The sequence below is a fragment of the Liolophura sinensis genome, chromosome 10 (genome assembly GCF_032854445.1).
Source record: "Liolophura sinensis isolate JHLJ2023 chromosome 10, CUHK_Ljap_v2, whole genome shotgun sequence".
Taxonomy (NCBI): Eukaryota; Metazoa; Mollusca; class Polyplacophora; order Chitonida; family Chitonidae; genus Liolophura; species Liolophura sinensis.
The window spans coordinates 8,536,990-8,551,751 of record NC_088304.1 but is presented as its reverse complement, the minus strand read 5'-3'; the positions used below and the strand labels follow the sequence as shown (position 1 = coordinate 8,551,751).

Sequence of the window (14,762 nt, the reverse complement as noted above, 5' to 3'; positions counted from 1 at the left end):
CACTCTGAGTTCCGGCTCTTACTAGTTTCAGACAGGTCGTACGTGAAAAGGTCTGTCAGCGTGTGGCTGCGTGTTTCCAAGTACCTCTGCCCGGTTTCCTCCCACCATAATGCGGGCTGCAGTCGTAGGCCTATAAGCGAAATATTTGTACAGCGTAAAACACCAATCAAATAAATAAATAAACAAACAAACTTGGGCATTTGTCATCGCCACCTCCGTACAGCTGTAAAAGTCTGGGTTTTTTTTCTCTCTCATTGTTCGCAAGTGGCACTGGCAATAATCAGCGATCAACAAGTCTTACGTTAGTTGAAGACCATTTGCATACCACCAATATGGCGTGCATGAGTCACTTGAGGGCACTCCGATTTCCTTCCACTCATAGAACTTACATAAGTGAATAGTTCTTGAGTATTGCATTAAGCACCTGTCAGTCATTGGCCTTGATGTTATTGTTGACATCAATAGATTTTCAGAAATCTCCACTTTTGTTTCAGATCGGATTGCGCCTTAACCATCAGTGACACATCAACACCGCTATGCAGGGAGGGAGAGTCTAGAAGCCTAAGCGCGCAGATACCCAATACCGACGATCCACAAGTGCCTTTGAATCTATGTGTAAAGCCTCTAGGTGATTATTTTGTCTATATAAAAAGGGGGCCTCTGTGGCTCAGTTGGTTAGCACGCTAGTGCAGCATAATGACCCAGGAGCCTCTAGCTCTCTGTAAGTTCAAGTCCAGCTCATGCTGGCTTCCTCTCCGGCCGTACGTGGGAAGGTCTGCCAACAACCTGCGGATGGTCGTGGGTTTCTACCGGGCTCTGTCCGGTTTCCTTCGACCATAATGCTCACATTCGTTATATATTTGAAATATTCTTGAGTACTGTGTAAAACACCAATCAAGTAAATAAATAAATCAAATCTATAAGAACATTGTGAAAAAGTTTATGTTTGATTAAATCAAAAGCAAAGTTTGAAAATCTGTGAAAGGGCTATTGTAGAAGATTCGTCAATCGGTTTGACTGACTGAATGCTGGATTGGTTGATTGCGTTGGATATTGTTTAATACATTTCACTTCACAGCGCTCTGTACGTCGTTTTACACACTGCCACCACTGGCAAAATTTGTACACAAATCTTGAACTAAGAAAAGCTCTGTCTTAACCTATCTTTCTAACAATACCGTGTACACACCCATTCTCTTTTTCTAAAGTATGCCCAACATGATTCTATTCAGTACCTGAAACAATTTTATTGCTGCATGCTGATTAAATAGCCCCGCGCGGGGACATCAATGAGAGGGCTAAGTCTAAACAAGACTAAACGTGAGTAGTACAGGCTCTAAAGGTCAAATTTGTGTTGGTTATCCGAGCGCAGAGAGCGGCAAATGCGCTGTAAGGCGTTTGGTTTAATGTCATACTAAAGAAGTTCTCACCTATCTCATCAGTTTAGTATAAGAGATAGTGAATCTCAACAATCGATATTCCGCATTCCTTCTGAGAAAAGAAGGCGGGAAGGTGTTGTAAAGGCCATTAGTCAGCGAGTAAAGTGTGATAATAAAGAATGAGAAAGCAGCTGTAAAACACTGTAGTGTTTTGTTCACGAACACGTGGCCATCTGGCGGTGATACGCCTGATAAACCTTGAAGTAGAGCACACTCTTGTCCGCAAGATGGCGCTGACTCTCCGTCTATGTTATTATGAAAGATGCCGCAAGATTAGGTTTTTACTAACGGCGTTGAACATTGTATATATTCGAACATTAACGCCTTCTGTGAGACCTTTTGGTAAGTATGTGGTACTTACAGTATGTGGTATTTGTTCTCAACAGAGGATCACCTTACCACACTGGAAATTTAAGTCATGTTCTCACTGAGGTTTCGTGCTAAATGAAATGATAACGTTTCCTTATCACACAGGCCTTTTCCTGTGCAATATTAATTCCATTTATTTGCTTATTATATTTTAATGTGAGAATTCCAGTCAGCATTCGCATGCGCTAAGGCACTTAATGATGATACTTAAATAATGGACTTAAACATGTGTAGTTTTTTTTTTTGTTCATCAGTGTATTACATCATTAACTTATGACTGAAAAAGGAACAATGGTTTATTATTACAAGGTCTATTTCATGTAACGATAATACTCTTATCGTAGACTAATATATCCCCGTTTTCTCATTTCTGCATGCTCCTGTGCAGATCGCACTTGGCAACCAGAGAAGAACTTTCCTGTTAACATACCCAGTGAGATACAATCACAGAATACGGAAGCATCAGGTATTATGATTTGTTGAAACGTATTTACTGACGAAGTCCTCTTGTCAGGTCCTTGACTTGTGGGGTCCCGAGTTCGATTCCAGCTCCCGAAGTATCTACTGCGGCTTTAAGTCAGCAGGTTTGTTAGATACTTGTCAAATGTCAGTGGTGTACTCCAGCCTTACTGTTGGCTCTACATTTGACTGGCGTGACAAATGTAAAGATGGGCATCTTGTTAAACACCTTTCAAATAAATAAATATCTTAGTTTCCTTCTTGAGTTGTTTTGAGAAGGATGAGGAAGGAATGGGACATAACTCAGGAGACACCAGTGCATCTCACCTGGTATCTGACAAACTGTCTTAAGTTCAAATCTTTGTAAGTTCAGGGATAATGTCACAGGTTAAGATTAGATTTAACTCAAGCCATTGTGATTGTATGTAAATGTGATGACAACACATAAGTCAGAGTAATTCCTAAACCAGTGACGTCTAATGAATTGCAGTTACTATCACTGCATTTTTTTTTACCTAATTCTGCTTGAGCCATTATGCCAGGGGGCATGTAAATTGCTACCATTTATGCACTCACATGAACAGTTGGAATAAAACCCTGACAGGGGTAAAATGACAAGAGGCAGTATTTCACCGGTAGCTTGTGACCATTTTCTAGCTATCAGATTGTCGTCGCTGCTCTGGTCTTACTCTCTATGCTGTACGTCTTTAACGGTATCATATAACTAGATTCGCGTGATATCGTAGACGCCCCGTCACGGTTTATGAGTGTAAAAGAAAGTCTAACGTACGTTAATTGCAACTTGTCTTCAATTAATATGGCGTAAGCATCTCTGTGAAAAAGTTTGCCCGCAGCTTGCCAAAGGGTGATGGTTTACCCCGAGCTCTCTGGTTTCCTTCACCCATGAAAATGGTCGCCACCTTCCTAGTGGAAAATACTTTCGCATGGTGTTAAACAAGAATCAAAGAAAGCAAACAAAGCCCCCGTGGGAGCTGTCACTCATACTCTCACTTCATGGTTCATTCCGCTGTTGTCTGCCCACAAAGTCCAGTGCGATCGCAAGTTCGAATTCAGCCCCTGCTGTAAGTGAGGCGTTTTGTGAGTAATCTGCTATGGCTACACACTCACTGAATTCTCAGCTGAAATGTTGTTCGTAGTACGTTTCCCTTCAATGTAAAGCCTAAAAATGCGTATATATATGAACAAAAAATATAGACTAAGAACTGGCATGCCATTGTCAGTTCACTAATTCTGTTTCTTCTTATGACAGTCGGGACCTCCGTGACTCTGTTGGTTAGCGCGCTAGCGCAGCGTAATGACCCAGGAGTCTCTCACCCATACGGTCGCTGTGAGTTCAAGTCCAGCTCATGCTGGCTTTCTCTTCGGCCCTATGCGGGAAGGTCTGCCAGCAACCTGCAGATGGTTGGTTTCCCCCGGGCTCTGCCCGGTTTCCTCCCACCATGCTGGCCGCCGTCGTATAAGTGAAATATTCTTGCGTACGGCGTAAAACACCCATCAAATCAAATCTTACGACAATGCATTACCTTAATTTTAAAATAAGGGAATGCTACAAGCAGATGATCTGAATCATTACTTTCCGCTTTTTTTCTGCTGGTCTGATTCATTATTTAGCATAACGTAACTGGCTGCATTTCATTATCTTGCAGTGCCACTTGCCGAGACAATGAAAAACGGTCCACCTGTACTAAAAGTCCTCCCTCTTGTAAAACAAGGGGTTAATTCAAGCCCGGAGGAGTTCGTCTCTTCTGTGAAACATGCTATGCGTTGCAGTGCTGAGCTGATTCAAACGTTGTCGACTCCACAAGCTCCCAGTTCACAAGGTGCATTGAACGAGGGGCACCCGAGCCAAGGGAGGGGACCAGTGCCACCTGTTCCAGCTCTAGTTCCTCTGTCTGTTGCCTCGTCTAAGTGGCCGCCCTTGGAACAGTGTGCGTCAAACGAATCCCAGAAGGAGCCTGGCGTGGTTACGCGGGAGAAGTGGGCTGAGAGACGTGTTGAAAATTCGAGAGATTCCGGGATTTTGAGGTCGTCGAGCGCAGACTCAGTTGCAGCTTTGAGTGGACCCGGTAGCACGCATACTGACTTTGGACATCTAAAGAGAAGCAGTTTGAACGGTGGTGAGATAGATTGTATTGCGGAACCCTCATTTCAGGAACATAGTCCTTCCTCACCGCCCTCAACAGAGCTGCAAGTGCTTATCAAGGAGTTCAAAGGGCTGGAAAAGAAAGCTGAAGAGACAGAGAAAGAACTGAAAAAGATTCTGTCTCTCCGGAAACAAAAGAAAGAAGAGTTGGTTTATTACATGAGACAACGTCTAGGGGTTTCGCGGAACACGGATTCCCAATGTAGAAACGTGTCACTTCAGCCAGAAGAGCAGGATCATGATCCCGACTGGACGGAAGTGTTCCAGGTCAGAGAACTCATGTCATCACCTGCAGAATACTCGGAAATCCCATTCTGCTCTGCCAACAGGAACAACAATAATACCTATAACATACCTTGCTCGCCTCAGACTCCAGAGTCTAACAGACTACGCCACAGTTCGGGTGATCCCTTTTCGTCTGTGTCTTCGGATAGTGTTAAAAACACCAGATCTGAAAGCAGTATGTTAAGACCATCAGGCAAAAGGCATAGGACAAGCACAGGAATAGATTTATCCGCCAAGCGCAGGCTTGTTTCGGGTCAGGTCAACCCACCACAAGCTCACTCCAAACCCTCCGTTGATTCCGTGTGGACAATGATGGATATTCCATCCATTCAGGCATCAAAGTCTGCTATTTCCACTTGTCCCTATGTACAATCCTCGACGCACGAAGTGCCAGAGTATTTGAAAGCATCGGATCAAAGTTTGAAAGCTCACCCAGCTCATTCGCAAAAGCCCTTTGAAATAGCAGGGGTAATTATCACAGCTCAACCTGACGACCGAATGGCACGTTCACAAAGACCTCACGTAACACACATATCCGGCCAGGAGAAGGGCCTAAGCAGTGTACCCATCAAGTCTGGCACCATTCAGCAAACACATGGTTCACCCCATGGTTCTCAGATAAACGAGCCGAATTCAAGTCGACCTGCTGGGACGTTGCAAGATCGACCTCCTCAGTTTTATTGCAGTGGACCACCGCCGCAAGGACTGACGGACGCAGTCCACATGAAACTTCCCGTAGCCTCTCCGACAAAGCACAGTTGCTCGGAACAGCTTAACCCGGCGGCTTCGGGATATTCGGAAAAAACAAGAACCATGCTTGAGTATGTAGACTTGCGCAAATCTCCGGAGAACATAGTTAGAAGGGTACCACTTCCACCAGGCTTACATTTCGGGACTTATCCCAGCGAGAAGTTTTCTCAAACAGCCCCAATTAGGTCTCATGGTTTGCCAACCTCTGTCCAGCAAAACTCCCAGATACTACAGCACAGGACAACAATGGCATCTGAGAAGGAGCAAAATGTTCAACGAGAACTTGCTGCAACAATTGAGAAGCAGAGACGATCTAAACTTCACGACCACGACTCACTGCAGCCTCATATGGTTCCTTGGCAACCTACGTCTCATCCAGGTAATTTAATCAGACGCCCTGATGGGGCTTCATGCTATCCACAAAGCACCACTAGCGGGTTAATGGCGCCTCACATGAGCAAGCCGCACCCTGCAACATCACAAGGGAAGCCTCAGCCCTCTGGCAATATGATCTACACGATGCCGCCGTACTCAGCCCAAGTCAGACCCGCTAAACCAATGCCCCCTGGCAACCAAACCTCTGTGAATACTACAAACCCCTTCTCGGACAAACCACAATTTGTGGCGCCGGGGCAAAAAGAGCTCACTCCAGGGCATAGCCAGTTCTTGACACATCCTCGTGGGACTCCCGTACATTATGCGCATCCGCCCTCTGCCGAGGTTGTTATGGCTGGTCGAGGAGGAGTACCCGTATCATCAGCTGGGCACCACCCTCCTCAGCTGGTCCAAGCCCTCGTCAGTCCACCAATGCGGCCTCGGATGTCTCATTTCATGCCACCTCGGCAGAAAATGCCTGACCCAAGAGGTATCGGGCAGGGCCAGACATTTTTCAAAGTGCAAGATGCTCACAATCCCTCAATGAGGCCTCCGAATGCGTATCGCCCTGAAGGTTCCTATCATCCACAGAGATACCCGAACCATAATGTTCCCATCCAGCAGTTTGCCGTTCCTAATTCATCTGCTGGTTATATGAGGATGCCTTCCTCGAACAACGTTGAAGTCGTAGGGAAGTTTGTGGAGCTACCCCGCAGGAATAATCTAGATGACAGACCCCCTGGTTATTTGCCAAGTCACCACATTAAGGACCTATCAGGGATCCACACAGCGTCTGGAGGTCCTCAGCCACAGGCCAGCGGCCGACCTACAAATCAGAGCCCGCAACAACAACATCCACGACTTGTCAGTCACAGCCCCTCAAAACAGGGAAGCGTTCGACAGAGTCCCGTGAACCACGGTCATCTTCAAGAGAATCCGATGCATCAAGCCATGACACATCTCTCTGTGGGACACCACACTTCTGTGCACCAAAGTCACGTTCCACAGAGCTCTGCCCATCAGATTGCTGCCCATCCATTTGCTGATCGACAGCCAACTAATCAACAGTTCACCAACAGGACACACGTAAGTCGTTTTAGATTGAACCAAGTCGAAAAGATTTGTTATTCATGGATTTATCTTCTTTTCACTTCGCCTAGAGTTCTACCTACTTGGACTTTTCCAGTAAAGAAGGTGCTTCATTTGCAGTGTTACATAACAATATGTGGTCACACGTGTGTATCGTGCGCTATCCTATCTGATATCTTTTTTTGCTATCCATGCAGGGGCGTGTGCCGTCACAACCAAAGGGTGGCGAGAGTGGCCAAAAGAGGCAAGGGTCAAGGTCGACTGATTTCAACTGTGCGGAATGCAACAGGAAGGCGAACATGATCTGTTCAAGATGTGAATCTATTCGCTACTGTTCGAGGGAATGTCAGGTAAACTTCTGATATGATAATGGTAATATGTATTCTACTCATTTATATATACCTCAATATTTCATTGTTTATTTCTATCATTGTATACTGTATCTCTAGCTGAAACTATCAAAACGCAGAATTGGGTAAAATATGCATGACTACAGTATGAGGGTAAAACGAGAGCAGCGACAATAGTGGGATTCGGCCTTTTGCTATTTTAACTCAGGGAATACAAATATTTTAATAGTCGCTAATCACACGACCCCTAGAACCATAGCTTAAGCAGAATTATGTAAACAGAGACAGTGATATCAATTACATTTATTAGATGCCAACGGTTTAGAATTATTCAAAATACTATGTTGTCATCGCATTTAACAGACAATAACATAAAACAATACAAAGGGACCCGGTATCACGGGTACATAATCCACTGACAGAATCCTATTAAAGATCATATTAACAGCCTATGTGTAAGGAAAGGCATGAAGGCTATAAAAGTCACCTTAAGGTTACAACGTGCAATTTATATCCACAACAAAAACATCACTTTCCCGTTTGTCTGAGCAAACATTCTTTTTTATCGTTTGTTACAGATCAAAGGGTGGCTTGAGCACGGACAACACTGTAAACCACGCACCAGCACCCGATAGCGAGTTACCTCCCATCTGTCTATTGATAACAGAGAGGAATTCATTCCTTTACCGTAACCCACATACTGAAAACTATCCCCAAGAAGTGCCGGGCAGTCGAACAATCCAAGGGAGGTAATTTTGTCTCCGGAGGCTAACAGCGAATCGAACACAATTTAGTGCTAAAGGGGTTAGTGTTAATTTGATAACACGAATATGAAAGCCCTTCGGAATAATCACCGTACAGATTTGTTGGTGTTCCGCATTATCCATAACTGCTACGTGAGCATATTCCCAAAATATTTGTAGCAGCCACCGTAAGCACAAGTGGATGAAAATGTCGCTGATACTGGAACGTTGAACAAGGTATACGATGTCCTTTACAGAGCAATCGAGCCAGTGGCTAACATAAACAATGTGTGAGATCAAAGCTGTGCTAAATTGTATGTGACTTTGTTTCTCCTCTAGGTAGTTTCCGGGCGGAAAGTGCTGCGTGAAAGAAGAGCTTCAATTCTTGTTGTTACAATTTAAACCTGTTTTGTTTGTTTTGTTGAGTTTTCTTTATTTATGTTGAGTATTTTAGTAATTTTTTTTTCTGCAATATTCCCATGTATACTCAAAATACTGCGTTTCTTCTGGATTTGGTTGAAGAATGAAGAACTTAGAGTTGCAGAATTCTGATGAATGTGTGGAACCTAATAGAAAAGAGGCGACCATTTACACATATAGATCCCAAGTCGCGTTATTCCTACATGCAGCTCAGTGGATAAAGATGGTGGCGAATAATTAAAATAAAAACAAGTTTGAGGTTGTTCAAAATTGTTTGAAGAATTAATACCAGATTTAACTTTAAACCAAGTCTTTAATTTTGTACATGGCCCAAATATAATTGCATAACGGTATATAGGCCTAAGTCTGTTACTGTTATACTTTTATACTTTCATCAGCTGTAGTGGCTGCTAAAATCGTAATTATGAAATTTGCCTACATCCCAGTATTAGCCAATACTTTGGAACAGCTGAGACCAGGACTGTATTCCAATGGAGTCAAGGTTATTTATGCAAATATGAGTTAGAATATGATATAATAATAGGCTTACCGCAAAGAAAGTAAAACCAGAGCAGCGATTACAGTGTGATGGTTGGGAAATGTAACCCGTGAAATACGCCCTCTTCTCAATTTACATCAGTTAATGTTCCATTGTAACTGTTAATATAAATAATAAACAGAAGCAAATTACATGTGCCCCAACACCAAGGCTGAAGGATAGATAGGTAAAAAAGAAAGCCAGTTAAAATCAATCTGGCAGGTTTGGTTACAAACTGATAGAAGGATAAAGAAAATGGTATGCATAGATTTGTGAGATGTGTATATAGGCCCCTGGCTTCGCTGCTTTAAAATCATGATCTGTTTTTAATATTATTAGTTTATTAATGATATTATACTCTCAAGATATGATATCATTTGATTTTTAGCTTTAATCTTGAATATATTACTAATAATATAATTTCCGGCTCCCTTGAAATTCATTATCTATTGGTTGTTTGCTTTTAATTACGCCACATGGCATTTTCGTTTTTTTTTTTCTCTTTTAACTTTTGCTTTTGTCTTTGCCGCATGTCTTCATTTAGTTTGTGGTTTTTCTTGTTTCAAATGAATAGCTATATATTGAGTGTTTATCGCAGTATCTGTCAGTAGTTACAATTTGATGTCAACGAGAATTTGATGAAGGTATGACGGTATTATTACGTATTAGTTTGCATTTGCTTGGTGTTTCTTAATACTGAGATTTGTTGTGGCAGTAGTGTATTTTTATGTAAAGTGGAGAGAAAGTTATGGCAGCCAAGACGTCTTCCTCGAGAATTCCGGTAATTTCAAGCGGTTTTTCTTCCTTTCTCGCGGTTTTTCTTCCTTTCTCGCGATCTCATTTGTCAAGATAGATTTCGTTAGATTTCTGACGTTTTAACCGTTACATGTCCACAGAAGCTGTGGAGATATGTAGCTGTATTGAACAATCCAGCTACCCAGGAAATGGTGTGACGCACCACCGAATTATATGCTAATGTTAAAACCGGAAATTTCTTGTCAAAGTTGTTGTGAATTCGGGAACTGCGCCTGTGTATCTAACTGTGCTTGAACATATTTCATCATGATTTCAATGTTAGCATGGTATGTCAAAGAGCACTGAATGTTTTGGAGTTTTTCATACCGTATCTATACAGTACAGTGATACGAGGGATATGTCCCACCGTTGTTGCTCTGAGTGTATATTACTTAACGTAAATTACCAAATTCATTACTTAAGTACTTTGTGATTTGAGCTGATATTAAATCTAAGTCTTAATCATGCGTTTGGATTATTCTAGAAAACGCGAAATGTTTAAGACATTCCAGAACATTGAACCGGAGACAAGTCGCTCTGTCTCGCGAAATCACGAAAAACCTCGCCGAAGTCTCGGGGTGGATCAGTGGCTGCCATAACTGAGATTAATTTTTTTAAATTTTTTAACATACTTCCTGGCCAGTGAAACGTTTCGCAGAACCTTGAAATGGAACTGTGTGATGTTTGTCCTGTGGTGCTTTTACATGTCCTATCGTTATTTTCGATTTGTTATCGATAAAAAGGTGAGAAGAGATGCAGCGTCACAGTGTGAGTCTCATATATTTGCTTCTCTCACATTACTTCACCCACTATAGTAAATGCATATGTACTATACTGCTCAGTTTAGATGACCTGTTCATTTTCAGTACACTGTGCAGCCATGCAGCTAGGAAAACTACTAATTCCTGCGTTTTGTGAACGTGTGTATTGGTGTCATACATGGTATCAAATGTGTTGTCATACATGTGTCACCCTGGCTGTCATACTAAGTGTCATTTATGGTGTCATCCGGGGTTTCATACGTGCCAAGACATGATGTCATTCTTGTTGTACATAGTGTCATCCTGGATTGTCGTACACGGCGTCATATATGGTGTTTTACACGATGTCATACATGGTGTCAAATATGGTGTCGTCCTAGATGTCACTGTGTAATATATGGTGTCTTACGTGCTGTCATTTTGGGTGTCATGCATGGCGTTATCCAGGATGTCAGACTTTGTGTGATACGTGGTGTCTTACCTGTTGTCATCTTGGGTGTCATGCAGGGCGTTATCCTGGATGTCAGACAATGTGTGATACATGGTGTCTTACCTGTTGTCATCTTGGGCGTCATGCAGGATGTTATCCAGGAAGTCAGACATTGTGTGATACATGGTGTCTTTCCTGTTGTCATCTTGGGCGTCATTTTAGGTGTCATGCATGGCGTTATCCTGGAATTCAGACAATGTGTGATACATGGTGTCTTACCTGTTGTCATCTTGTGTGTCATATATAGTGCTATCTTCGATGTCAAATAATGTATGATACATGGTGCCTTACATAGTATCATACATGGCGTCAAGAAATTTGTGAGACACCTCGTCATGCATGACGGACACCTCCTATAATCTCCTATTCTCTATGCACATATTATTACTAATCCACTGTTGTATCTAAGACACAACATTTCACACAGCCTGGTACTGTGTAACTGGTTCATACTATGACAAGAAAGACTCCGAGGTTGGTGGTTTATTCCAGTACTCCGGTTTCCTCTACCGCTCTGACAACATAATCATCTCCAGGTACAGTGGACAGTAAGAGAGATACTCGTTGAGGACGGCGTTAGACTCTCAAACGATTGGGATATATATGCTTTAAGCTATGCATTTGTGTAAGTGTTGGTTAGTTTTAATATAAAACTGTAATTGTGCACGTTGAAGTATTCTGGTGCAGAAAAGCGTCGAGATTGAATGGAAATATCCAGTGCGTTAATTTTTGTGTGCATTAATATTAGTCTACTTGTATTTTTCCATTCACAAGCTTGAGTCTGTTCTGTGTTGTAAGACAAAAGATATCAGTTTGGAAACTGGGTACATCTGGAGTAATATTTGCACCTAGCACAACGTTGTAAGCATTTTTCTCTGCTGCATAGTTTTGTTATTTAGTAGGTCTGCAAGTAGTCGTTCTTGTGGCTTTCACTCAGTAGGATTCGTGCATGACATTTTACAGGGGGAAAAACAGTGAACGTAAGTTCATATACCAATGAAAAGCATTTTAAAGGCTTCTTCGAATAGAAATCCACTATAATGTTGTATGTTGTATTTTTATGGAATGTATCATCTTGCATTGACTTTGTATTTAATGGTGTCAACAATGGCTGAAATTTTTGGCAAAATGTTAGCTGTCAGCTCTTATTTTTCCGTTTGACTCTCTTGTAAAAGTTGTTATGTAGAACTTCACAGCCGAAGGGTTGTGCTTCACGTACAATTGGATCCACTTTCTGTATGGTTATCTCCCTTTGCTTTTTGTCCAAGATTGAAGTCTCTTAAATTACATGTGAACTTCAAATGCAGCGCAAGAAATATTGGTTGGAAACGTTTCTGTGTTCCAAGTGCTTCACATTGTCAGCTTGGAACGTTATACGTGAAAAACAAGAACGATATCGATGGATAACTTGTATCAATAAGTGTACAGCCTGGACTAGGAGTTATTCTGTGATGTTTTTTATTCAAATCTATCAAAATCGTCAACACCATTCATTGTTCAACACAGGGTTTCAGTCTTGGTTCTGTAAAGAGGCAAAAGATGGCACGACCTCATCATTATAGATGTACATTACATCAATCAATGCTCAAAATCATGCACTACATCATGCATTTACTTATCGGTTGATAATGGTGTATATATACATATATACACGTATATCTCTTAAAAACATATATTTTCTGTAAATTTGGTAACTTTTTGACACGCATATTTGACTATTTATCGTTGCCATGAAACTGTGTATGATTTGTTGGTTTATTTCGTGTTCATTTCTGATGTAGTATTGATATGTATATTAGATTTCGTTGACGCACGTGACTGAAAACTATTATCTAAGTTTATGCATAACAATACATTCCATCAGTATTTTTGGTATTTCTATATTTTGTACTAAATGTCGATTTATTAAAGACTAAAACGTTACGTAACAAATGCGGGGTCTGTGGTCGTATCTTATTTATTTATTCATTTATTTATTTATTCCATTGGGATTTCACGCCGTACTTAAGAATACTTCGCTTACAACAACGACAGCGGCCATCGGACACAAGGAGAATTCCAGGTGATAATTTTGCGAGAATTAACTTGCTGACAATAACTACAAAAACTATTCCTTTCAGATCAAAACCTTGTGTACAACACCAAAGTGGTGAGACAATGCCATCAGGAAATGATTCTTTCACATGTCCGAATGTTGTGTAGTCAATGTTAACAGAAGAGTTGTTTTTCTTCTTCGAGTCAAAATAAGGAAAACTCTTTTATCCATTTACTTCGAGCGTGTGAAAATATGGTTAGCACTGTTATCAAACATTCATCGTTATTGTTTGTAATGGAACGAAGTGTACCTATTATCATTCCAATCTATAACTTCGATCAGGTCTATCTTCTTTTAAAAAGAAAGTGAAAAGAGAAATCTATGACGGCTTCTTTTAAGACTTTCACGCCGTACTTAAGAATACTTAAGGTTAAACCGAAGGTTAACTCCAAAAGAAAACGCTATGAGCCATCAGAGAGCCTCCGTTGCCGACAGCGCGGCGCAATGACCCAGGAGCCTCACACCAATGCGGTCGCTGTGAGTTCAAGTACAGCTCATGCTAGCTTCCTCTCCGGCCTACGTGGGAAGGTCTGTTTGCAACTTTCGAATGGTTGTGGGTTTCCCCTGGGCTAAGCCCGGTTTCCTCCCACCATAGTGCTGTTCGCCGTTGTATAAGTGAAATATTCTTGAGTACGGCGTAAAACACCAATCGAATAAATAAATGAGTTAGCCACCGCAGTTGCTGAATGTATAAGGTGCTCGTCTTTACTTCTTGGATTTACGTCGTACTTAACAATTTTTCATTCATGACGACGAGAAGTCATTAGGCGTGTGTAGGCTACATATATACTGTGTTTTCTTGTGGCAGGGCGAGTCCATGCCGCCAAAGTGCTGGCGTCACTGAAATGTCATGCCGAAGACACCACACATGACACCCACCCAGTCACATTATACAGACACCGGGCCAACCAGTCCTGTGTCTTTGCTCTAACTTCTTAGTGCTGAGAACAAAGTAAGCAACACATGCTCATTAAGGGATGACATCTGTTCACACAGGTGGACGTTCATCTCGGCATCTGACGTCACCACCGTGGGCCATCTGCTTATTTCTGTATGGGAGAGTATATATAAATATAAGAAGTAAAAACGAAAATTAAAATTTAAGCCAGATAAGTAAAGGCTTATAAAGCCTGGTGATGGGTATTTGTTTAGATACTATAAATAGACAAATTTGGAGCCAGTAATACCGACTAAATCTCATCTACCTGATGTGAGAATCTGTGAGAGCAAATGAAGTCACGTGACCTTAGCCATTGTTTTGTTGGCTAGTCCGCCCTCGCTCATACAAAACTATTCCACCAATGGCTGGGTAAAGTTTGGTCGGAGAAAATGTCAGCGGCTTTTCCTGGGCTATACTTTGTGAAATACTCTCTGACTGTCACCAGTTGGCTTCGTGGGTACACATAGTAAATCAGTTTTGAGGAAGAGCTCTCTGTTTACCTTACCTGTAATTAATTCAGGAGCTAGCGTCGCCTAATAAACCCTTTATGCTGCACCCTATTTTGTGCCGAGCGCATTCCAGGCTTCATTGTGAGTTCGTTTAATGAAAAAAGGACTATTTGCAATTTTTAATTGCCGTTTGGATTATCCGTATTGCTATGGACGTTACCCCACGACTTCAACACGATCGAGTTAAGTGA

At 41.8% G+C, this 14,762-nt stretch overlaps 1 protein-coding gene across 1 annotated transcript in view; it reads left to right on the top strand.

The window, feature by feature from the left end:
- LOC135477221 (uncharacterized) overlaps positions 1–12,951 on the top strand; it is a 70,913-nt gene extending 57,962 nt beyond the window's left edge. Inside the window, exons 6-10 of the mRNA XM_064757384.1 lie at positions 495–628; positions 2,197–2,274; positions 3,935–6,927; positions 7,128–7,280; positions 7,859–12,951. Of these exons, the coding sequence (XP_064613454.1) occupies positions 495–628; positions 2,197–2,274; positions 3,935–6,927; positions 7,128–7,280; positions 7,859–7,915 (3,415 nt within the window). The 3' untranslated portion in view covers positions 7,916–12,951. The remainder of the gene's footprint in view (positions 1–494; positions 629–2,196; positions 2,275–3,934; positions 6,928–7,127; positions 7,281–7,858) is intronic.
- The last annotated feature ends 1,811 nt before the right edge of the window (positions 12,952–14,762 follow it).